At 39.6% G+C, this 23,937-nt stretch overlaps 3 protein-coding genes across 5 annotated transcripts; 2 read left to right on the top strand and 1 right to left on the bottom strand.

The window, feature by feature from the left end:
- The first annotated feature begins 50 nt into the window (after positions 1-50).
- ppig (peptidylprolyl isomerase G (cyclophilin G)) lies at positions 51-7,382 on the top strand. 2 transcript variants are annotated; one of them, XM_004557699.6, is made up of 13 exons: positions 51-203; positions 777-843; positions 1,897-1,971; positions 2,058-2,165; positions 2,289-2,333; positions 2,424-2,511; positions 2,638-2,667; positions 2,767-2,906; positions 3,004-3,178; positions 3,263-3,448; positions 3,530-3,620; positions 3,743-3,882; positions 5,505-7,382. In XM_004557699.6, exons 2-13 carry the CDS (start codon positions 783-785, stop codon positions 6,499-6,501), a joined length of 2,136 nt encoding a protein of 711 aa, XP_004557756.1. In that variant the 5' UTR covers positions 51-203; positions 777-782; the 3' UTR covers positions 6,502-7,382. The 2 variants fall into 2 exon arrangements, with proteins under 2 accessions (XP_004557756.1, XP_004557755.1); XM_004557698.6 differs by having other exon boundaries at positions 76-226.
- A 1,965-nt stretch (positions 7,383-9,347) lies between these two features.
- Positions 9,348-14,134, bottom strand: cfap210 (cilia and flagella associated protein 210). 2 transcript variants are annotated; one of them, XM_014409005.3, is made up of 9 exons: positions 13,959-14,134; positions 13,374-13,573; positions 13,063-13,236; positions 12,772-12,977; positions 12,511-12,667; positions 12,300-12,439; positions 11,998-12,190; positions 11,249-11,413; positions 9,348-11,163 (listed from the first exon to the last, which is right to left on the bottom strand). In XM_014409005.3, exons 1-9 carry the CDS (start codon positions 14,005-14,007, stop codon positions 10,810-10,812), a joined length of 1,638 nt encoding a protein of 545 aa, XP_014264491.1. In that variant the 5' UTR covers positions 14,008-14,134; the 3' UTR covers positions 9,348-10,809. The 2 variants fall into 2 exon arrangements, with proteins under 2 accessions (XP_014264491.1, XP_004557757.1); XM_004557700.4 differs by having other exon boundaries at positions 13,374-13,570.
- Positions 14,135-17,328: 3,194 nt separating this feature from the next.
- phgdh (phosphoglycerate dehydrogenase) lies at positions 17,329-23,683 on the top strand. Its single transcript, XM_004557701.4, has 12 exons — positions 17,329-17,640; positions 19,418-19,569; positions 19,657-19,722; positions 19,821-19,875; positions 20,064-20,162; positions 20,249-20,381; positions 20,473-20,621; positions 20,721-20,873; positions 21,747-21,885; positions 22,153-22,280; positions 22,375-22,597; positions 23,305-23,683. Exons 1-12 carry the CDS (start codon positions 17,503-17,505, stop codon positions 23,457-23,459), a joined length of 1,590 nt encoding a protein of 529 aa, XP_004557758.1. The 5' UTR covers positions 17,329-17,502; the 3' UTR covers positions 23,460-23,683.
- Positions 23,684-23,937: the final 254 nt, after the last annotated feature.

The following is a 23,937-nucleotide window of genomic DNA, read 5'->3' as shown; positions in this document are numbered from 1 at the left end:
TCATTGCAGGAAAGTGACTCGGCAGCCCAATCGAGCATTTGCGCCTGCCAGGCCAGTTTCAGGGTAAAAATGGCCCCACGCCCTGACCGGTGCACGGCTCTGGAAACACATTGACGTCCTCGCCGCGCCATCTTTAGAAAACACTGAGCCCAGCACTGAATGAAACTTCATTTTGCTTGTTTGGGAGAGCTGCTCGCCTTACGGTGCGGTATATTCGGTTTTCCAGGTGATGTACTGTTGCGTCAGTCTTACTTTTATGCGCCGTTTAAACTTGCTGAAAATGTACCGCTCACTTCTTGCAGTAAATTCTATGTACATGTCTGCGGCTAACGATAGGTGACTTGCTAATGCTAATGCTAACGCTAGGCCTGCCGTTAAAAAGATACGGTGGGGGGGCGTGTGAAACTGTAACGTGAAGGTCCACGTTAGTGAGTGTGTGTAAGCGTCGGTATTTGTTATTTTTAAGCATGAAAACGTGTGTCTGCTGTCCGCTCAACCAGTCGACCGATACTTAATCGCGCGGTTAGCTAGCCGAGGCTAATTTGCAGATAATGCAGCTGCTATAAGTCGCATGGGAACTGTATCGGTACTTTGTTTGTATTGATATCATGCAGGCGAACAGAACTTAAGTGAACTTTTATGTTACATTTAAAGAAGCCACCCGTGTGTTTAATTTCTGCTCCTGAATGAAGTTACTGGTAAGGTCTTAATGGTCAGAGTGGGGGTTGTTCGATGTTCTGTCATCCTTGTGTTCATACCTTGTTTCTCATTTTCAGGTGATCATGGGGATCAAGGTACAGCGCCCTCGCTGCTTCCTTGACATTGGAATCAGCAATGTACTTGGTAAGAAGGAAAAAATTCTGGCTGCTTTTTGGTACTTTAAGCCTTGTGTGGTTTACCAAGAAAACACACGTGGTTTATTTTCTTTCGGTCTTCTTTAAGTTTGTGGGGGGTTTGCCTGTACTGAATAGAACAGGGTAAACAGGAGGGTGGGAAGAGAGTGAGGGGACAGACAGCAAGCTGTTAAACCCAAGTCCCCTGCAGTGAGGACTATAGATGGGTTGCACGATCAACCAAGTGAGCAAAACATCACAGTTAATTCATAGTCTGAAGATGAGGTTAATGCTGACCAAATCAAGCTAGTCAGCAGCTGGCAAAGGGAAAAATATGGATGTCAAAAAATGTGACAAGTGAAGGCAATAATCTTTAGCTTTGTTCAACAGTACTCTGTAATCTGCCCTTAAAGACATGAATGGGGTAGTAAAATGTTTCAGTATATGAACACTACACACTGTTTATTAAATTTGCTGAAAATAGCCTCAGTGTAGTCTGGAACTACATCAATGCCAGTTTATATTATATTGTCAGATGAAAGCTCCATCAGGGTTCAACTTGCACACATCTACACAGTCCTTTTATTAACATTATTTCCATTTTTTGTTCAGATCCTGAACTCTAGACCAGGAAAAACTTCTTTTAGAAGCGCTAGTGGATTTTATTTTATTTTTTTGTGCATTTTCTGCAAGAAAGTGAGCAGTCTTGTGTCATCACAAATCTTACCATCCTTACTATTAATCAAGGCATTTGATGTGTACTAGTAAATTTAAAAATTAATTACTTTTTGTGCACCTATAACACCTGTTCTTTTGTTAAAAAAAAAAAAAAAAAGGTGTTTGTATAGATTAAATTATAATGATGAAACTCAGACTGACAGTGCAGTGAATGGATACATAACCTCGTCTGTTTTGTTTTTCTCTTCTTCTTGTTTGGTTAAAGAGATTATTGTGTTGTGTGATGATTAACTCGGTGATTCACGCTTCTTGTAACCACTGATCAGTGTGCTCCATTGTACTTTACACAGAAGTAAATTTCTCTGATCTCACTGTCTCCTCACAGTTGGCAGAATCGTGGTGGAGCTGTTTGCAGACATCTGTCCCAAAACTTGTGAAAACTTCAGATGTCTCTGCACAGGTGAAGGAATTTACTCAATAAAACTATTCCACAAATGATGACAATTAACAGCACAGGTTATTAATCAGATATGTGGTTTGGTCCAGGTGAGAAAGGCATTGGGAAGGGAACTCAGAAACCGCTCCACTACAAAGGATGCCTTTTTCATCGAATTGTAAAAGACTTCATGATTCAAGGAGGAGACTTCAGCGAAGGTGAGTTTACAGGACTTGTAAATTTTATATTCGACATGGAAGGATGGTGTTACTTATGAGTCAACAGATTTTTTCATGGTTCATGGTTTTTTGTTTTTTTTTTGTTTTTTTTTTTAATCATAGGTAATGGAAGAGGAGGCGAATCCATTTACGGAGGCTTTTTTGAAGGTAAAGAGGCCACTGTGAATGCCATCAGTTATTATCCAAACTGACATTGGCTTCAAGATGTCAGTACAATCTTCTCCTTTTCCCCCCCAGACGAAAGCTTTGCAGTCAAACACAACAAGGAGTACCTGCTGTCAATGGCCAATCGGGGTAAAGATACAAATGGATCCCAGTTTTTCATGTAAGCAACATCTGTTCCTACCTGTAATTGACATCGTGCATTATTAGTTGCATTTCTGAACTTTGAAAGTGATTAGATGCTTCTTTTTTTTTTTTCCCCCTTGAATGTCCTGCTTTCACATCTCAGAACAACAAAACCTTCTCCACATCTCGACGGGTAAGTGCCTCCCAACTACATTTTGAATTATTAATTAATCCCATTATGCACAATGCACGCAGCATGTAATGAGGCATTGCTACCACTTTATTTTCTCAGTGTGCATGTGGTTTTTGGTCACGTGATCTCTGGCCAAGAAGTCATTCAAACCATGGAGAGCCAGAAGACGGACCCCAACAGCCGACCGTACGCTGAGGTGAAAGTTTTGAACTGTGGAGAGCTCATCCCCAAATCTAAAGGTGTGTTTAAATAAAGTATATTCAAAGTTTTTTGTTTGTTTGGTTTTTTTTTAAATGAGTTTCAGTCATCATAATAATGCTGTTTATGTTGTTGCAGCAAAAAAAGATGCAAAAAAGAAGAAGAGGGCCTCATCAAGCTCCAGCAGTAGCTCCAGTGACTCGGAGAGCTCCTCAGAGTCGTCCTCCGAGAGCGAAGAGTCAGAAAAAGAATCCAAGAAGCGGAAAAAGAAGGCAAAGAAGCAAAAAGAGAAACAGAAGGAGGACAAGAAGAAGTACTTCATTTATTTTCACCTATTCACTGTCTGCTGTGTAAATGGCACCAAGTGTCTTGCTACTGACCCACAAAATCTTTACAGATCAGAAGCTGAAAGTGCTGAAGAGAAGGAACAAGATGAGTTGGTTACATCTACAGTGCGTCCTGAAGAAATCCCACCCATCCCTGAAAATCGATTCCTTATGAGGATAAGTCCCCAGATAGCCCAGAAGCCAAAAGAGGAGGTTAACAAGGATCAGCGAAATAAAGACGAAAGACCAAGAGAAAGGTGTGTTTGAGAGTCAGCCAATATCACAAATATCAAAAAGTAATACAGTTTGTTCATTTTCACGCCTTCTCTCACCTACAGTACTGGTGCAGCTTACAACTCTCAATCAACATATCACAGAAGACTCGTGATGACTCGATCTGGCAGGAAGATAAAAGGCAGGGGTCCAAGGGTAGGTGGACCAAACGTTTTGCACACTTTACGTCATACAGCACGATTTATTTATAACAAGCTTTTTGTTTTTACTTATGCACAGGCATGTTGAAGATGCTGATTTATGTTTCTCCCATCTAGAGATACCGGACCCCATCACGCTCTCGTTCAAGGTCTAGAGATCGTTTTCGGCGCAGTGAAACTCCCCCACACTGGCGACAGGAGATGCAGCGTCAGAGGATGAGGGCAGTCACAGTAGAGCGATGGATTAAGGGTGACAGGTAAGATGATATCACCTAAAGTCAAAGATGTTGTAGAAGTTCCCTGTAGGCAGGACTTTGTTTTTTTTTTGTTTTTTTTACTTAATCCACTTTAAAGCACTTGAGAAGAAATTTTTGTTGGGCTCCATATTTCAGATTTAAAAATCATACATTGCAGTGTGCATGTATGATTTTTGTTATTTTTTTTACGGTCTTTGCATTGCTTTATATTAAAAAATATAAAGCAATTGAAAGGGCAGTAAAAAGGTTGTGAACACTGCAAATGGATCCTGACAATCAGCAGCTTTAGCTCCATTTCCTCCTAAGCTGGTAAATATTGACACCTCTGCTGTGCACCTAGCAGAGATGAAGTGTTTGTCATAAAACGGAGAACCTGCTGAGCCTCGAGCCTTGTACCTGAGATGACCACAGACAAGCTGTTGGTAAACTGCAGTGACCACTGAAAAAGCATGAATATTTAAACTGTTGGAATATTATTCCCAACATGTATGATTTCATTTCTATAACACTTTTTAAAACTTTTAAGGGCCTAAACCATTTCTTTTGAGTTACAGTACCTTTGAAACTCTTAATACATAAAGATGTGACAGACTTTTTTTTTTTTTTTTAGTTAATAAATGAGCCATGTGAGTGGCTTTTTTTCCCCCTCAGAAATGACAACTCAATTTGACCACTCTCAAAACCCTTAATCAGAATTACTTTGCAGGGCAGGGAGAGTCCTGCTAAATCATTTTTGTTTCAGATATGCACATGTTGTCTTGAGGTGGCTTCCATCACTCTGACTCGTCCTATGAGTTTTGTCTGTTAGAAAAATTAAATATTTTCAATCCCAAATGCATACTCAATATGATTATTATTGACATACACAACATAGAGTTACATGTGGTATATGGTGCATACTTAATAAAATTCCCATATCATATGATATCCCAGTTTCAGACTGAAGAAGTCACTTAGCTGAGTGAGATGTTTCTCCCACTAAAAATGATGCATCCAGATGAAATTACCTGGATTACTGAGCAGGCATCAACATTATATCACATGGTGCATGTACACTCACTGGCCACTTCTTTAAGTACACCTTGCTAGTACTGTTGTACCCCTTTTTACTTTCAGAACTGTATTAGTTCTTCTGCAAGGTGCAGGTCACATTCCTCAGACATTTTGGTTCATATTGACATGACGGCATCACACAGTAGCTGATTTTCCAGCCTTACGCCCATGATGAACTTTCATCACGTCCCAAAAGTGAGATCTGGTGACTATTTGAGTACAGTGAACTCATGATTTGCTGATTGAGCTTTGTGACATGGCATGTTATTGTGTTGGAACAACCATCAGAACATGGGGTACACTGTGCTCATAAAACGACAGGCATGGTTAACAATAATAAGGTGAGCTAAATACACTCAATTGCTGTTATGTGATTGACAGATTATATATTAGCAGCTAAACAGGTGTACTTAATAAAGTGGCAGGTGAGTGGATGTGCACTTGATTATATAACAAAACAACAGAAAAGTTACTTTTTTAAAATATTTTTTTGTCTGCCAAATTGATGTTTTGTCTAACTCCTAAAGTTTATTATTGTTATTATTCTTTTTCTACTATTTCTTTTACAGAGGTGACATGAATGAGGGTCAGGATGAGGCTGCTAAAGCACAGAAAAGAGAAAGACGGACTTCAAGTTCAAAAGCTGAACATACAACTGAGGGTAAAAAGGACAAGAAAACTCGATCTCATAGATCTAAAAGTAAGGAGGAGGATACTGTAGCGAAGGATGAGAAGCATGATAAACAGAAGGCAAAGAAAAAGGATAAATCCCATAGTCGCAGTAAAAGCCGAGAAAAGAAAAGGTCAAAAAGCAGAGAGAAGAGTCACAAGCACAGAAGTGACGAGAGGAGAGGTCGCTCAAGGAGCAAAGATAGAAATGTTCATAAGAAAGAAAAGGAGGCAGAATCTGATCACAGTAAAGATAGAAATAAGGGTCATGAGTCTGACAAAAAGCATAAAGAAGACACAAAAGGTAGAAATGGTGAGAGAACCAGGACAAAGTCCAGAAGTAAAGAGAGAGCTGCCAAAAAGGATGAGCACAGATCAAGCAGCAGAAACAAAGACAGAGGTAGGACTTCAGCATCAAAAGAGAGAGAAGAAAAAAGAGAGAGGGGCAGAGAGAGGGGCAGAGAGCGCAGCAGAGAGCGCAGCAGGAGTCGGGAAAGAAGACACAACAGTGATAGGGAGAGTAAGAGACAAGGAACATCCCGGGATAAAGAACATCGAACAAGAAGCCCAGACAGAAGTAAGGCTAGGGACTCGCACAGAGGCAGGCGCTCGAGAAGCAGGAGTGGCAGGCGAGACCGAAGCAGGGATCGATCCTCTCATAGAAAAGTCAGAGACAGAGAGGCTGCCGGCCAGAGGAGGAGACGCAGTAGCAGCAGCTCTGAGAGTGACAGAGAAGAGAAAAAGAAGAGTCATAGGAGCCCAGATTCTAAAAGAAGAGACAAGTCCAAAGACCGAAGGAGCCCGGCCAGCCAAAGACCAGACAGTACGAAAGGCAAAGATAGAAATGATAGCAAGAGGAATCGGTCGGGGTCTAGCTCCAGCTCTGACAGCAACTAAACGCGCAATGTTCTTATTTTCTACAGCGTATATGTAGTACGCAGCGTCAGCTTTCCATCTACAGTGGGGCACAATCACAGTCCTCATACAGTACAAAATAAACAGTTCTGCCAAAGATAACATGACTGTAAAAGGTTCCTCAAAGCTAATTACTTGACTGTTAAATAACTGTGGTATTCAGATAACAGACTGTAGAAAAGACCTTAAATAAAAAGGCTCATACCTGAAGGTGCAAACTGTAGCATCCTCAACCTTTGGCTGAAGTTTGGACTTTATGGGGATTGTGGGTTTGTCCACCACTGAGTGTGTAACACAGTTAACTGGTAGCTGACATTTTGGAGCCATTCTAGAAACAAAGGATTTGTAACTACAAAGTGTGTGTACTGCACAGGCAGGGCTGTAAACGTACCAGGTATTCTTCTAAATTTTACATTATTTAATCGCGTGAAGTCAGATTGGAGGCAAGTTTTCTTTTTGTTGTTGTTTTTTTTCTGAATTTTACATCATGTGGTAAATTCTGTAATTCTGTCTTGACTTAAAATTTTCTCTGATTTTAGTTTGTTTTAAAAAAAAATTTAAAGAGGGGGAGAAAAAGATTTTGAAGGTATCCTCGAGTTATTTTAATGTCAATCAGCCTGGAAGAAAACACTCGTGTCTTGCATGCTCATCTTTGTCATTGTGTGTCAGATTATGTACACCCATGATGTTTCTTTTGTTTGTTTTTTTTTAACCATTTACTGTAATTCTGTTGAAAGAGAAAATGTTAATGCCAAGCTGTTAAGTATAAGATAAAAGCAGTTTGTTTCTGTTCTGTTTGGTTCAAACTGATTTTAAGAACTGCTGGAGTGTTTGAAGAATTAAAAGGCTCTGTTTGATTTTAATTCATTGTTTTTTGTTTTTATTCGTTAAGTGATACCGTTATTAGTGAGTCATTAGTGGTTGTATCACTCTGTCGTTGCAGTGGAAATCCGTTCCCAGGTTATTTTTAGTTTGGATGAGTCATCTTTCCATCATTTCAAATAACAAATTCTGAGTGATGTTCTTTTACTCCCTTCAAAGCAAGGGAGTATGAATTCTGTTTGTCTTAGTCTAGTGTCCAGTTTTCAAGATATCATTTTCAAATTTTGTGTGATTGTTGTTGCCATAACGGCTAAAGCTGATGTAATTTTTTTTCCCCTAAAATGTATAATCTTCAACCTTCAATATATAGTAGGCTTTGGGGAACATGAGTACCGAGATTGGCCAAGCACCCTTATTCTTAGCACCCAAGGTTAAAGTTGACCTTAAAAAAACAAATTCTAGAAACCATATCAAGTACTATATAAAAGGGCATACAGAGGGCTGTGTAACACACTTTTTGTATTATAATACAATGCCCCACAACCTCACATTGATACATTCATGCAACGTGAAACTTCGAGTATCTTAAAATCTCAAGTTTTATAGTTTATATAGCTAAAGTTTGAAGCAGAATTGGCTGAAATTATATGGGTAAAGATTATAAAATGCACTTTTAGTATATAGTGCTTGAAGGTCAAAGTTCAGGATCATACTAATTATGAAAAAGCTTAAGTTTCCTTTGGATCATCTCCAAACTTCAGAGCAATATATTAGTTATCGGGGTGCATAAGCACGTTCCTTGTTTGAGCTCTTTAAAACGTTGTTGTTTAAGTAGAACATGACTTCACAATGACACAAAGATTAATGTACTACACTACATTTCTATATTAACGATGCTGACATCAGCATAAAGCAGCAATGTTTTAGTGTAGCCCTTTCCCTTCAAGGCAGTGGTCATGTGGTTCCCACAGTTTGTGTCGTGGCCCCCTAGTGGGATATGAAAGTACTGCAAGTAGGGCACAAGAGGTTGTGGGAAGTCTGGGGCCTATCTCGGCTGTCATAGAGCAAGACAGGCACACGCTGGACAGATTGTCAGTCCATCACATGGTTACCTGTGCTCAGATGAGCTAGTGGATTCAAGCCAAGGACCTTCTTGCATTGAGACACCAAAGTGAATTACTCTTCTGTTCCTCAATATATTAGTTATATATTAGTTTAACATTGCCATTAAATATTCACATTTTAAAAATACAGGACCAGCAAAACAGTGGTATGAGAACATATTCATTCCTGATCACTGACTGTAGATAAAAGTTATTATACTGTTATTGTTTCTGATCTATTTCTGAACTTCAACTCTGCTTGTATTTTGTCAAAAAAATAAAGGGGAGCAGTGGCTAACAGCCAGTAAATAGACTCATCAGAAGATCAAAATTGACCAATGAAAAAACAAAGAGAATATATTAAACTTGGACAATGAACAAAATTGTCTTTAAAGTTGAGGTTGAGACACAGAAGATTTCTATATTTTGAAATAAGCCATGGCAGTCTCAACCTTGGTAATGATGGCTTTTTACCACTGGTCTCATTGTTTAGTGGATGTTTACCATGACTAAAACCTTCAAAACATTACGGTTTATTAAATACAACATGGGCTCCCTGGCCGCAGGGAGAGTAAGGAGGCACAATCAGTATCAAGATGTTTTTAGCATGTTTGAAAGCAGGTTCAAAAACCTCTGAGCAGATTAACTCTTGAGTTTTTAGTCCCAGAAAACCTGAGTATGTTGTCTCTGAGTTCAGCTCGTTACTAGGATTCACCATGGCAACAGATAAATAAAGATCAGAGCCTCTATTTAAAATCCAGTGGACTAATACGAATCTTAGTGTGGTCCGTGACATTTATATTAAAGAACCGGATGGAAGAAAAGAGCTTTGTCTACTTAGTGATAATCACAGACAGCTTCAAATACACAGTGCAGTTTACACTCATCATGATAATTTGGGACTTTTATTGATTTCTTTGAACTGTTCTTTTTACAGGTTGAAATGATCGTGCAGCACACATCTTTAATAACCTTAAAAAAAACAAGAACTGAGTACACAAGTTTGAATTTAATTTAGATTTGTCTAAACCACACAGGGTCAAAATTATACATGCACCCCAGCTAATCTTTCTTAAATGTCCCTTAGCAAGTTGCACCTCAAACAGACCTCAAGCTGCAGCTCTACAAGCTGAAGTTCGTTTAAAATGGTTGGTTTCCTGGCATAAATTTGTTTTTTTAAGCATAGTTCACAGATTTTCAATAGGATTCTGGTCCAGACTTTCAGAAAGCTATCCCAGAAGCTTAATGCCAGCCTGCTTTATTCCTTCCAACACTGGTTTTTATGTGTGTTTGGGATCATTGTCCTGCTGGAACACCCAGTTGTGTCCAAGTTTCAATGGTCTAGCTCTGAATTTGAGATAAAGTTGAAGAATTTGTCAATAATCGTCCTTCATTATTCTATCCACATTGTGCAATGTACCAGCACCACTGACAGCAAAACAGCCAGAGCACGATGGTACCACCGCCATGCTTGACAACTGGTACAGTGTTTTTAGGTTTTACTCCTCGAAACATACCTCTTGTCATCTCATTCTTTGTTTCATCTGACTGTAAAACTTTATTCTAGAAGGCATTTGGCTTTTCGTGTGGGCAACTGCAAATTTCAGTTCAGTTTGAAGGTGTTGGAGATGTTTGGAGCTTTTTTTCTTGCTTGTCACCCTCTCATTTCACAGGAATGTAAAGCTGTCTTCGTTGTGGACATTTCAAGCAGTTTCTAGGCATCAGTATTGGTGGTTACTGGGTTGATGCTGAGCATTTTAACAGATTTCATCTAATCTGAGGTAACAGTGTGGTTCTTCACGCAGACCATGGCATTGTGTGCTATATCTGAAGAGCTTGCACTTGCGTACAGTTGTTTGAACTGATGATCCTGGAATCTGCAGTTGTTTAGGAATGGATTGGAGCTCCTTGGACTTGCCATTGTTCTGAGTATTGGTCAATCCAATAAGTGCTGTCAAACAAATCCTTTCTATGTTGGCAAAGAGAAACTTCCAGTTTTAATCAAACATGTTCACTAATGAACGGTCTTGTGAAGTTGAAATACATTGTAGAACCTTCAACAGCACTTATTAAAAGATTTAAGTGATTGTATGTATATACTTGAATCTTCATTTTTTCCCTGTCCAAATCTGACAGGGACAAAATGCAGGTGACATTAGGGCGTTCGGGATGTGGATGTGAGACCGAGTGTTTCGGCTGATTCGGGTGTAGGAGGGGTTTGTGAGTTTGTTCATGAAACCTGATAGCAAGCAGGTTAGGTTCACACAGCCTGACTCAGGAACAGTGTTTCCCTCATATCAGAGTTAACAAACTCACACTTACTGAACCTGCTTTCTGGAAGTGCACTCAAACTGGATGTAACCTATCACCATGTGAATCCAAGTCTTCTCTTGGCATCCTGAATATCTACAGCTTGGTGAAGCTTTTTGATGTTCTGGGTGGCCAATGACACGTATTTGGGCATCTGAGCTCCAGTGCGGTCCTGAACAAGGTAACTTGGCCTGACTCCACTAAAAACAGGACCGGACCCACCTCCGATCCCTTCCCTCGCAGCTTTACAAAGTGGAAACACGTTTCGCTGAGCCTCTGCTGCAGCATTGATGATTTGCTGTGAATACTGCTGGAAGCGGTTTTCCTCTTCAGCGATGAGTTCTGCATTCTTCACTTCAAACTCATGTTCCTGTTGTCTCAGCTGCTGAAGTCTGGCACCTTTTTCAGCCTGTATTTGCAAGGCAAAGGCAAACGAGTTTCAGTGAAGAAGGTGCAAAGTTTCTGATTAAAACTTAAGTTTTGGCCGACATTACCATTTGCGCAGCATTGAAGTCTTGCACCTCTCTTTCTTCTTCTCTGATTTTCTTAACCTTTAGTTGCTGCTTCTCAGTAAATATTCTGTCAGCCTCTTTCTTGGCCTGCAGTGCTTCTTGGGCCTTCTTCCTCTCTATTTTGTCCTTCTCCTCCTTCTCTTGTCTCTGGTAAAACAGTTTGCATTACACACATGATTACATTTTGTCAGCAACAATATGGATTTCTCTACACAGAAAAGACACATTGGAGGATATATATACACTGTGATGGTATATTGAAATAAATAGAGCTTGTGTACCACTTTGGAATATTTAAACATCTGCAACTCAGGGATCTTCTAACCCTAACCCATGTAGTTTACGAGCACCCAAAGCTGTTGAGCTCATAAATAAAGCTCTTAAGAAGACATGGGAAAGTGATTTAAGTCTGAAACAGGATGAAAAAGAATGGAAAATAATGTGTACGAGCAGTAAAAGGTATTTAAGGTACGACTCTTTCAATTTAAGATCATGCATTGCCTTACTTTCTGTATACTGTTGAATACCATTATAAATGTGTCCATTAAAAATAAAGAATGCATTTACAACGAGACATTTATGTGATGAGATGTGTTGGGGCAGGAGAGAGGATTGTGGTTTTTTTCTTGTAAGTTTAAATAAAAACTGTTAATTAGGGGGGATGGCACGACATTAAGAAAAATTGGACTTAGAGGAAACACACTGGATGTTTCATGCTCGGTTTGAGATACCATTAGCTCTCTGTGTACACTGATGGACTTCAACATTGCAGCTTTCTTCTCATCCTCCTCCAGTTGCTGCTGCGCCTGTTTTGCCTCGCTCTCTGCGACAGCCTTTGCGATCTTCTGCTCCTCGCTGACAGCTTGCTCCTGCTGTGTGACCGTCAGTTTGTTTATGATCCTGTCTCTACGTGTCTGGGCCTCTCTAGAGAAGAAAATGCATACGAGTATCCATTATATTTAAGAAGATGTAGCACTGGAGATACTTTGATCCAGAGCTATTTATTGATATATACTGTTTTACTCTGTCTTACCTAAGCAGCTCTTTTTCTTTTTCTTTGCGTAACTTGATGATTTTTTGCTTAGTAGAGAGAAACAGTTTCCTTTGCTCCTCTTCAGCTTCCCGTTTCTGAGCATCCGTGGCTCTTACGAGGTCTCTGTTGGTGATATGCTCCTGTAAAATGCATTAAATAAACTTAATGTCCAGTGAACTAAATACTAGATAAGATTCAGATAAGAGCCTACCTGGCGAGCTTGCATGAGGCTTCTTTTCTGATTTGCTTGTCTTTCTGCCTCCATCCTTCGCTCCAGCTGATGCAGCGCTTGGAGACGCTGGATTTCGTCTCCATCCTTCTTGCTCTCCAGCTTCTGTCGCTCTCTCAGCAGCTCATTTTCTTTTATTCTGAGGAAAAGTAATCATATAATTGTCATTGTCCTGGGGTAGTGGTGTTTTGGGGATTTAAAATTCTTAACACATACAGCTGGAGCCTGATTGTTAGGTCTTACTGGTTTCTCAGGTCTTCTGCAGCAACCTGTCTCACAAGCTTCCTCTGCATTGCCTTCTCCTGCTCCTGTTTCGAGGCTTCATCCTCTCTAGTCTGTACCATATGCAGAAATGCTTTGTCCACATCTATATTGGCACTCTTTCTTCTTTGTTTAAGCTCAATCTGAGCATCCCTCTCCTTCAGCACCTCTGTCAGCAGGAGTGCACTCTGTGGAGGAAGTGTTAATCATTTGTTAGGTGAAATTGTGCAGTTTTATACACAAGTGGCATAATAATGCACAAGCGAGACTAACATGTAGTCCTTTGACTCTGTCGGTTTGACAGTAGAGCTGAGTCTTGGCTTTTTCAATAATCTCCTTCCGCCTCTGCTCCTGGTATTTTGCTTCTTCTAAATCAGCCAGTCTCATTTGCTCCTCCTCAATTTCCTTTCGAATCTTCTTTTCCTGCAGCCTTTTCAGCCTTTGTCCCTGTGACAAGACATAAGTGTACGTAAGATGCAGTGTGTTTTTGTCTTTGTGTTCCAGCTCTTTTCAACCTAGCAAGTGCACATGACTTTATTAGTATAAATCTAATCTTAGGAAATGTCTCTCAACATGGAACTTACATGGAGGGTATCAGGCCAAAGTTTCACCACCTCCTGTGACTGCAGGTGTAGGTTCTCTCGCTGTTTAGCTGCCTCTCTTATTCTCTTCTCTTCTTTATTAACCCCACACAGTTCATCTTGAATCCTCAGCCATTCAGTCTTACGTAAGACAGTAACATGTCGGAGGTCTGGTGGCTGCATAGCTCTAATGGCTTCATCTGCTGACACATTAATAAAGAAATTACCACTGGAACATGTGCTACAGCAACCACTGATCACACCAAGGTTCCTACTACGTCCCTAGAAGATATTATACTCATATAGAGAAAAAAACCACAACACCCCACTTGTAAAATAACTGACTTTCATAGTTGTACTTCTTGGTTGAAGTGAAGTGAAGCAGGATCTTGGAAAGACTTTCAAAATTTAAAATCAAAAGCACTTATAGGCTAATAGCCTCGACAAACAAATAGCTTAAATAAATGAGCATTACATTCGGCTCCATCTAGAGTTTTTGGTTCAATAATGGCTTAAAACGGCTCTGGTAGCAAAGGTTAACTATATAACTACACATAATAAACTTTGAAATATTTGTTTGGCTCTCACCATTCTTACTAGCTCCTCTACGACGGCCGTACAGAACCACCGCTGCCATTCCTATCGGATGGAGTGGCTACTATTATAGAAAATAATGTCAAACACAAAAAACAAAGTAAAGGTTCTCTTTTATTTTATTATAGTTGAAAGCTGGCGTTCATCAGACTGCCCGCTCTACGTAGCCTGAGTTTGTTGCGTCGTATCCAGGCAATGACGGAACCAATCAGAATCATCCTCTGAATACTGATAGGCAGAGCCCTCGGAGGGTCAGCGGGGCTCAGGAAGTGATTAGCCGGTGTGAACACAGAGAGAAAGCTCTGTTTTTCTCAAATTAGTAGGCAATAAATCCATTGATCTACAACAGTATTTTATACCGCAGTCAAGTGTATATATACACACTCGTATACACTCTGAATTCATTATGTAAAAAACTAGGGAAAATAAATGGCGTGACACACGTTTTTTTGTGATCTTTCCATAGTTATACACAATTTCTGCATGGGGATGCATGTTCAGTTATCTCACTGACACCAAGAGGAGAAAAGTGGTTGTCTAAACTTAGAAAGAACAATCTTGTCTATGGTTTAAAACAACATCAAATATGTAAATTAATTTTTTCTAAGCACCACATTTGTACTTTGTACAAATTTGTTTTTTTTCTTACAAACATAGACCAGAACGCTGTGAAGTACAATGTTTGGTTTATTAAAAACAACAAGCAGGTAAAGTTTTTCTCATTGCAGTCTTCAGGCTGAGTCCACCTGTGATTCACGTGCTGACAGTTAGGGCTCAGTTTTTACTACTTTTACTACTCTGATGTGTCAAAATATGCCCACTGACAAAGCCTGTAGTTATGAAAAAATGTTAAAAGAGTAACTGAAAGTAATAGATGAATGGTTCATAAAGTTTTTATTTACAGTATACTAATTAAACATGATGGGAAATCTGATGACAAAGATGGAGTCTCTGATTTGGACAGTGATTCTGGTTTGTAATAGGACTCCTGGCAATTTCAGATTAAATAATTTTGTTGTCTTTACTCTTGTTTAAGATCTTGGTCAATGAAATCCATTGTAAAATCTGGTCCTTTAGGCATATGCAGCTGTGTAACCATGACAGATGTGCTAAATTTACTGAGCCAGCAGTGAAACATGGCCTGTCATGTGCTGCCTAATGAGTCAGGTGATGAACAGTGTCTGTTGAATTAAGACTCGCCTGACCTGACTTACTGTTAAATGGGGAGAGTTATGGACCAATTTGATCTTTAGGTGATTACATCTCTCAGATCCTTTACTTTGCTACTTATGTTTCAGCTGTTATAGTTTATACTCAGTTATTTGATAGAGTTTTGAAGGTTATTCTGAACTGTGTTTCATACAAGGCTATGCTGGTAAACTCTGAGAAACAAAATATGGATCTAGAAATAAGCATAATCAACACCTCATGATTAGAATTTGTTTTCAATTTGTAGCAGAGTTTCACTGAACGTCGGAGACAGGCTAAGAATAATATTTTTCTATTGTTTGTACTTAGTAAAGGTAAAGTACTTCATAGTACTTACAAACTAAAGATGTATCCCTTTCCAGCTATGAATGCGGTTTATGTGTTTACTTTTATTTGCAATCTTTCAGTTTCATTTTTTCTAATTTGTACAGCATACAATTCATATATTATCCCTGGTATAACTAAAAACTATGCATCGTTTAGAGTCTCGAGTTAGGGATTGGTGTATGGATAAGCTACACTGAGTAACCTTAATATCATCTGATAGTTGCTATACTGCTTGTATTACATTTAATAAGCCATTGCTGCTCTATTGAACTTACAATATTTTACCTTTTTATATATTATTTTTTATTTCAGTTTACACTCATTTCCCTTCAGTATATGTATCTGTTTAGATTAGTTTGATACTTATTGATATATTTTTGTCCTATTCTGTTTTATTCAGCAACATATCATTCTACTTATTGGCACTATTTCTTATATGTATTGTGTGTTTGTCTTAGTTTTTAACTGCTCTAACAAAAGCATTTTCCATCTTTGCCATAAAGGAAACATATCCTATCCCATCATATAAAATAAAAGCTAGCAATCAGTTAAAGAAAATCTCAAGTTGACAAATAAAAGTATGTACAAAATAAAACACCCTATCCAAATAAAATCCAAGTCAATAGAAATTTTTAAATGAGGATTTCATTTATCAAGGGAAAAAAGTTTACAAGCCTGGCCCTATATGAAAAGGAATAATGGATTAACTGTGATAAACCATTGATTTTGGAAAGTTAAGCTTCATTAGCTAATACGAAGCCTTATTGCTGCCAGACTTGTTGAATCCAGAAATCACTTAAATAGAACCTGCCTGACAACGTGAAGAAGGCTAAAAGCTCTCAAAATCTAAAGAAACAGCTGAGAAACAAAGTCATTGACATCTATCCGTCTGAAAATGGAAATGAAAATTACTCCAAATGACTGCGTTCTGCTGTTTCAGGTGCTTCCATGACATGACTCCAGAAGGACATAAAATAACTCAACTGCAGGCCTCACCTGCCTCAGTTAAAGTCGGCATTCATTATTTAATAATAAGAAAGAGACTGGGTAAAAAATATCATCCATGGGAGAACTCCAAAGAGAAACTCACAGCTGAGCAAAAAGAACACAAAGGCTCATCTCACATTCACCAAAAGAAACCTTATATAATATGAGTTTAATTTATATGAAGCTTTGAGTCCCGTTAAATCTGACATAAAACGAATACAGCATTTCAATTAAAAACAAAACAAAACATCACATCAGCATGGTGGTGGTAGTGTGATAGCCTGTGGCAGGACAGTGATATGAAGCACACCAGCTAGTCCACTGAATGTCCCCAAAAAATAAAAGGAAGGTTAGATGGAAGATTGAGATGCTTTGACCTGACCTTAAACTGGCTATTCACACCAAACGTCTCCCACTGTGGCTCAGTTAAAGCATTTCTGCAAAGAAGAGTGGGCCAAAATTCCTCCATGTGAAATGTGAAAGACTCATTGCCAGTTATCACAAAAGCTTGATCGCAGTTCTTGCTGCAGAAGTGGCACAAGTAGTTATCGGGTTTAGGAATAGCTTTTTTCACTTAATAGTTTGAATTATGGTTTAAAAACTGCTTTTTGTATTTACATGTATGTGTGACAAATGTGCAAAATAATAAATAACGCTGATCCATTTTAACAGGAGGCTGTTGCTAACCTTGAACCAGCACTACGTGTAGTCTTACAAACCAAAAGCCAGTATTAGCCTCAGTTAGAGTACTTCTGCACTTTTATTTTGAATGCAGGCCATTTCCAGGATTTCCAGTATGCATTGTTCGGATTTGACTTTCTATGCTTTGAGAGCTGCAGGCGGATCCACGTAGAAAGGGGGCGTCTTAAATCAGAGACGACCATTCAAAACCGGCAGAAGGAAAAAAAAAAGAAAAAAGAAGCAACTCCCCGATCCATCCATCCATCTCTTCTCCCAGATCACTCAGCACCCACCGGTGGCCCACCAACGAGCGACCCGCAGAGAAAACACCAAGATGGCCCCGATCTCCATCAAAACCGTGCTGATTAGTGAAAGTGTCGACCCTCGCTGCAAGACGATTCTGGAGGAAAATGGCATCCGAGTCACGGAGAAGCAGAACATGACTAAGGATGAATTAATCGCGGAGATAAAGGTAGTAATGGCACTCTGCGTTATATTGCGTGATTTCTTCACATGCACCCGCTGTCGGGTTTATTTTTTTCTTCCTACCAAGCAGGTTTCTATAAAGTTTAGTCTAAAGCCGCTTTCGCTCTAATCGGTGCGCATGTGCCCCTGCACGCCTAAAAAAGTTTTTGCGGACTAGCAGCCGGCATTTTTTATTCCGTAACACAATTCAACCTGACACGTGTAATTAAATGATCCCGGCAGCCAGTTAAAAACTGATTTATTCGGTTAGTACCGCCCATTGTGAAGCTGATGCAACTCATTCGTGGTGTTGTGACTATTGCCGCACGGTCAGACCTCCTATCTGCTGCAAGTGCATCGGGCGGCCATTGATTCCACTTCTACCCCCAACCCAAACTATTCCATCAATCCCACATTTTCTCCACAGAGCCAATGTGTGTATGTCTAAGAATATGTGAACAAATTCAATTTGTCAGATTAGAAATAATGAGCTGTTCTCATGTAAGCTGAATGGACTGTACAGGGCTGGCTCTAAAACTTCTGGTGCCCTAAATGACATGAGGCCCCTGCAGGGGTGTCTTAACATTATTGTACACCCTGGGGCTGTGAGCCTTTTGGAGCCCCCATAGTCCAAAATGTATTTATTTTTAAAAATTTATTTTAGCCTATTCTCAATAAACATTTCAATGTTGAATGACCATTGGATGGCTGTTTCTCAGCATCTAGTCTTAAATTAAAAAAAAAAAACATAGCTCTGAGATGAAAATGGACTGGTTGTGTTGCTTAAATAATGCCTGTACATCCTTGTTGGGCTTTCTAGCAAGAAAAAGCTTCTGTTCAAGAATTTTTAAATGATTTATTATGCTTTTGTCCTCTAGAATAAAATAAATCAAGAATATACACCACAAGGGTAACACAAAGTGTTCATCTCTCACACTGAGCTAACTGATCTAATAACTGGCTGCAACACAGGCTAATAAATCACCATGCAACAAATGGGATAGAATTTACATGAAGATCAACATAAGCGGCTTAAAAGTGTCCTTTATAGTTAATAAGAATAACATTTGGTAATAGTAGTGTGTGTGTGTGTGTACACGAACCAGATGTTGTTTGGCACTCTGCTGACAACTATTTAACAACGTTATCAGTCAGATGTCATTTTGCAGCATGATCAGTTTTGAATGCTGCAGTTTCAACCATTACAAAAAAAAAAATCTTTACGATCTTTGTTTTTTTGTTTGTTTGGGGTTTTTTTTGCTTTTTAGTCTGTATTTAGACAAGAAAGTGGAAAGAAGAGAGGGAAATCTGAGAGCAGGAAAAAGACACACAGTGAATGGTCTTGAAGCAGATTCAAACCCAGAACTCGGCACCTGAAACAACACCTGTCTGTGTCATGTCATGTGCCATGACATGACACAGACAGAGATATAAAATCACATTTTATTGTGGAAAAAAGTTATTTGCATGGTTAACAGGTGTCCCCCTGGCAATGGGAAACTATAGAAGTCCATGTTACATTGTAACAGGGGAAAAAACCCCACTATAACCTGTCTTGTAACATTTCTGGTTGAACAGAGGTAAATCATTTGGCATAAAACAGGCCAAAGATCAGTGTTAGAAATGAGGAATTAATGAGAATTATTTAGTAAGTATATCATATCCTGGCATAGGATTTTTGACTGGTTCACAGTTTTTATGCTGCTCAAAATAACTGACACCCATTGACTCTGTGTGAACTATTGGGTGTATTTAAAACAGCTCTGCTTCTTTCTGAATCTCAGGACTATGATGGCCTCGTGGTTAGATCTGCAACCAAGGTAACAGCTGATGTTATCAGTGCTGCTAATAATCTCAAAATTATTGGAAGAGCTGGGACCGGTGTGGACAACGTAGATGTTCCTGCCGCTACCAAAAAGGGCATTATTGTCATGAAGTAAGCCTCCAGTTTAAATGCAGATTTTCTTCACTGTGCAGTTCCAGTATACCACTGACTTTACTTTATAACTGTGTTTTTCTGCAGCACGCCGAGTGGCAACACGATCAGTGCTGCTGAGCTGACATGTGCTCTGCTCATGAGCCTCTCAAGGCAAGACGAGTCATGTCATTTCTGAACAATTGCCGAGAAGCTCTGTGGTTGTAATTGAAGTGCAGTAATATTCCATTATTACGTTGATCTGTTTTCAGAAATGTGCCACAAGCAGCGATGTCAATGAAGCAAGGAAACTGGGATCGCAAGAAGGTAAAAGCATTTTCGCTTGCTCTCCAGTGTGCTGTTTGAACGGCTGTTTGCACTGGGAGCATCAAGCCATTACTGTTGCATGGTTGGCTCCATTGTCCACTCAGTTGTGAATAATCAGATGGGACACTTGGATCTGTGTACTTTGAGATTTTTGGAGGTGGGTCATTGTTTTGCTTCCGATTTTTCAGTTCATGGGCGCAGAGCTGTACGGCAAAGTGCTCGGAATAGTCGGACTTGGAAGAATAGGAAAGGAGGTCGCCTCGAGGATGCAGTCATTTGGCATGAGGGTCAGCATATGATATCTGCTCACAGTTACTGTGATATTTAAAATAAACAGGCATAAAAAGATGACAGGTTGTTTTCTCCTTAACAGACTATTGGCTATGATCCAATCACTCCTCCAGAGGTGTCAGCCAGCTGGGGAGTGGAACAGATGTCTCTGGAGCAGCTCTGGCCCCAGTGTGACTACATCACTGTCCACACTCCCCTGTTGCCCTCTACTGTCGGTGAGCTAAACACCAATCATATGTCGGTCGATTATAACGGTGGCGCAAAGTCCATCAGCAAGATGTGGAATTTCTCTTTGATGTTCCCAAGGTCTGCTTAACGATGAAAGCTTTGCCAAGTGCAAGAAAGGCGTGAAGGTTGTGAACTGTGCAAGAGGGGGCATCATCGATGAGGAGGCTCTGCTCAGAGCCTTGGAGTCTGGACAGTGTGGAGGAGCAGGCCTTGACGTCTTTGTGGAGGTTTTTCTTTTTGTCAGATTGATTGATTGACTTTATTTTTATTAAATAAAGAGATGTTGTTGCTTAAATTTCACATTGTCTTTATGTTTTTGGCTACAGGAGCCACCTAAGAACCACTCACTGGTGGAGCATCCCAATGTCATCAGCTGCCCTCACCTGGGAGCCAGTACGAAGGAGGCTCAGGCTCGCTGTGGGGAGGACATTGCCCTGCAGATCGTGGACATGGTGAAGGGAAAGAACCTGGTCGGAGCAGTAAGTCCTACATGCTCGTCTTAATACTGTGTTTAAAAAATAACTCCTCAGACCAGAGTTATAAATTTGCTAAAGGGCTACTGAAGTGATTGTTTGGCGGATTTGTGTAAAATGAATCGCTAAAGAAGCCTAAATATTCTCAAGCTTCAAAAGCATCACTATCAACAAATCAGACTTCATACCCACAGTTATCTGTACAGGAAGTAGTGGACTGTTTTACAGACTGCCGTGCAGCAGGTCAGAAGAAAACAGGAACCTAATGGATATCACAGCAGTGGTTATTAGCTTTCTTTGTCAAGCCAGGCTTTCTGCTTTGGGTTCTGTCCACACTTGCCATAAAGTGGGAATTTGATGCATCATTTCACTTTTCATCTGCACCAAATGGACAGCAGAATATGTCAAGTATTATCAGATAAGCAGATGATTATAAAGCTGTGAAGAATATAAAAAATAAAACTGCAGCGCTGTTTCTGGAAATAAGACAAGCGAGCAATGCTCGCAGAAAACCGTCAGTCTCAGGAATTTGTGAGTTAAATTTTTCTTTATTTCTTTTACTCCATGTGCCGTCAGTGCTGCAGTTTATTTTGAATATGACAGCTGCACATTGGACATCTGGAGCTTTAAAACTGATATATTTTATTGTTTGTTTAGTACAAAAAACATAAAGCAAACAGTGGTGATACATACAAAGAAACAGAGACTGAGCAGGAAACAGTATCAGTAGATAATCCAGTTTGATCACATTTGGAGGGTGTTGGTAAAAAAAATTATAAAAAAAAAGCCCTCAACTAAAATAAATAATTATAACCTTTTTTTTTTAAAAAGAAAAAAGAATGATTTTGTAACAGATTTTAAACTGTTCTCCTTATGCAGGTAAATGCTCAGGTCTTGGCTAGCACGTTCTCCCAGGAGTCGCAGCAACTGATTAAACTCGGAGAAGCCGTTGGATCTGTTCTTCAGTCTTTCAGCGCGTCTAAGAAACCATTCAGTCACGTTCAAATTACTACACAAGGTAACATTTCTGGTTTAACCAGTTTCCTGTAACCAAGCGACCTCAAGGAGAGTTCATCTCATAGGAAGGAAAAATACTAGGAAGCAGTTTTTCCTCCCTCTGCTGGTGTCACAGTGAAACTGTCCAATCAGTCGTGTGGGTTTATAAGCTATTATAGGAATATCATTTCTGTGTAATTTCTTTTGTCTTTTTTTTTTCTAAAACAGTTTTACTTTAAAATATTTTGCCTATAATTAAAAGCTTTTTGCACTCTGCTCAACAAACCAGGGGATTGCATGAAGTCCTCCACTGGTTACATGACTTCAGCTGTGCTGGTGGGTTTACTCAATCATGAATCAGGATGTTGCCCGAACCTCATCAACGCGCTGAGCTTAGCTAAGGAAACTGGAATCACGGTACACCGTCAATTTATTCAGGCAAATAAAACATGAGAAAAACAAGTGGAATATATGTCAAATAAATCTTTTTCCTTTATCTCAACTTCTTCAGGTTTACCAGGCCCACTGTGCATCTGCCGGGGCCACTGAAGGCGTGTGTAAGGTGGAGATTGCGGCCAATGGCTGCAGCTACAAAGCCAGCGGTTCAGTTCAAGGTGGAGCACCTGTCCTCCTGGAGCTGTGCAACAGTGTGTTCAGACAGCCCATCTCTCTCACTGGAAATCTGCTGTTCTTTAAGGCCCCTGCGAATCCTCAACTCCTGTCCTCACTGGCTGGTAAGAAAATGTAGACATCAAAACTATCATCTGTGAATATAAAAGATTTCACTGTACACAAATGGCCTCCACAGTCATCAAATCTCAGAGCAGGTTTGGGACATGGTTGAAGCACAGATGTGCTGCCAACAAATCTGTAGCAACTGTGCAATTCTATCATATCAATACTGGTTTGTTTCAGCACCTGTTTGAATCCATGCAACAAAGTATTAAGCGAGAGAAAAAGCAGGTCCAACCCAGTAGTGCAATAGAGTCGCCACCCTCTGGACAATAGATAGAATGCACAAACTCTCCCTCATTGTATATTCAAATGTATATTCAACATTCACAATCAGTAACTGAGAAAAGTTTCTTTTCAGTGTTTTACGAATTAATTTATGACTTCCATTAGTTCCATCAGTTTTGGAGGCTAAGGCAATAACCTTAAACACAATATAAAGAGTCAAAATTGTTTCTCACTTCAGAACAATTAAATGGAAAGTTTAGGTTGGTGGTAGATAGTTTGCTTGTCTGTTAAAATGTGTGTCTGAAAACAAAGCATGCATTCTTGTTGTTTTTCCTCAACTGCGTCTTTACGCACATTTGTTTTTGAGTTTGAATTTAGATGAAAGCTGGCCCTGAGTTGTGAGAACTAAATTGTAACCTTCACCATGTTTCTTTTCTTTCCATTCACACCTATTTTCTCTCTTCAATTGTTCTTTGTTTAGGAGTGTTGGCCACAGAGGGAGTGGAGATTGAGTCTTTCAGTGCTCCTGCAGACCGCTCTGGGGATCTGTGGTATTGTGTGGGGGTGTCCTCTCTCTTGAGAGATCTCAGTGCCTTGAACTCCGTGGTGAAGGATGCAGCGCAGCTCAGCTTTTAAATGACAGCGCAAAGCACTTACAGAGGCACTGAATAGCATTCAGGATGTGAGATCTGTAACATTTTCAGGAGCGTCTAATATAAATGATCCGGTCTTTGTGTTTACAGCTAACAACTTGTGCAGAAGTTGCAGTTTAAAACCTGCATTTTATAACATTCCAGTGTTTAGATGTTTTTATTAACTTGTAGAAGTAGAAATTAAATAAAAATGTTTGTTGTACGCTGCTCAGTTTGTTTGATCCTCTTAAAGAAGACTTTCTAATATGAACGCCTTATATTTTAATATTTTAAAAATACTTCACTACACAGCTCGAGTTCAGTACGACAGCCTTTCAATAATTCCTCTATTAAAATGTTCAATGTGTGATTTGTGTCGGTTCTATGGGGGGTTTTTTGCCCCACTGTTATTAATTTTTGGTAAGATTACACAGTAAAGGGCTGCACAACACATCCCAGAGCTAGTGGCAGAAAGCTGCTTT

This window comes from Maylandia zebra, linkage group LG16 (genome assembly GCF_041146795.1).
Source record: "Maylandia zebra isolate NMK-2024a linkage group LG16, Mzebra_GT3a, whole genome shotgun sequence".
NCBI classification, from domain to species: Eukaryota; Metazoa; Chordata; class Actinopteri; order Cichliformes; family Cichlidae; genus Maylandia; species Maylandia zebra.
This window is presented reverse-complemented; position numbering and strand designations above follow the sequence as displayed.

Coding starts and splice junctions, on each gene's coding strand:
- phgdh (XM_004557701.4), top strand. CDS start 17,503: ATGGCCCCGATCTCCATCAAAACCGTGCTGATTAGTGAAAGTGTCGAC. Junction 22,281..22,374: donor CTAAGGAAACTGGAATCACG/GTACACCGTCAA, acceptor CAACTTCTTCAG/GTTTACCAGGCCCACTGTGC. Junction 22,598..23,304: donor ACTCCTGTCCTCACTGGCTG/GTAAGAAAATGT, acceptor TTCTTTGTTTAG/GAGTGTTGGCCACAGAGGGA.
- ppig (XM_004557699.6), top strand. CDS start 783: ATGGGGATCAAGGTACAGCGCCCTCGCTGCTTCCTTGACATTGGAATC. Junction 844..1,896: donor TGGAATCAGCAATGTACTTG/GTAAGAAGGAAA, acceptor GTCTCCTCACAG/TTGGCAGAATCGTGGTGGAG. Junction 3,883..5,504: donor CGATGGATTAAGGGTGACAG/GTAAGATGATAT, acceptor TTTCTTTTACAG/AGGTGACATGAATGAGGGTC.
- cfap210 (XM_014409005.3), bottom strand. CDS start 14,007: ATGGCAGCGGTGGTTCTGTACGGCCGTCGTAGAGGAGCTAGTAAGAAT. Junction 13,237..13,373: donor TTTGGCCTGATACCCTCCAT/GTAAGTTCCATG, acceptor GTCTTGTCACAG/GGACAAAGGCTGAAAAGGCT. Junction 12,978..13,062: donor ACAGAGTCAAAGGACTACAT/GTTAGTCTCGCT, acceptor CTTCCTCCACAG/AGTGCACTCCTGCTGACAGA.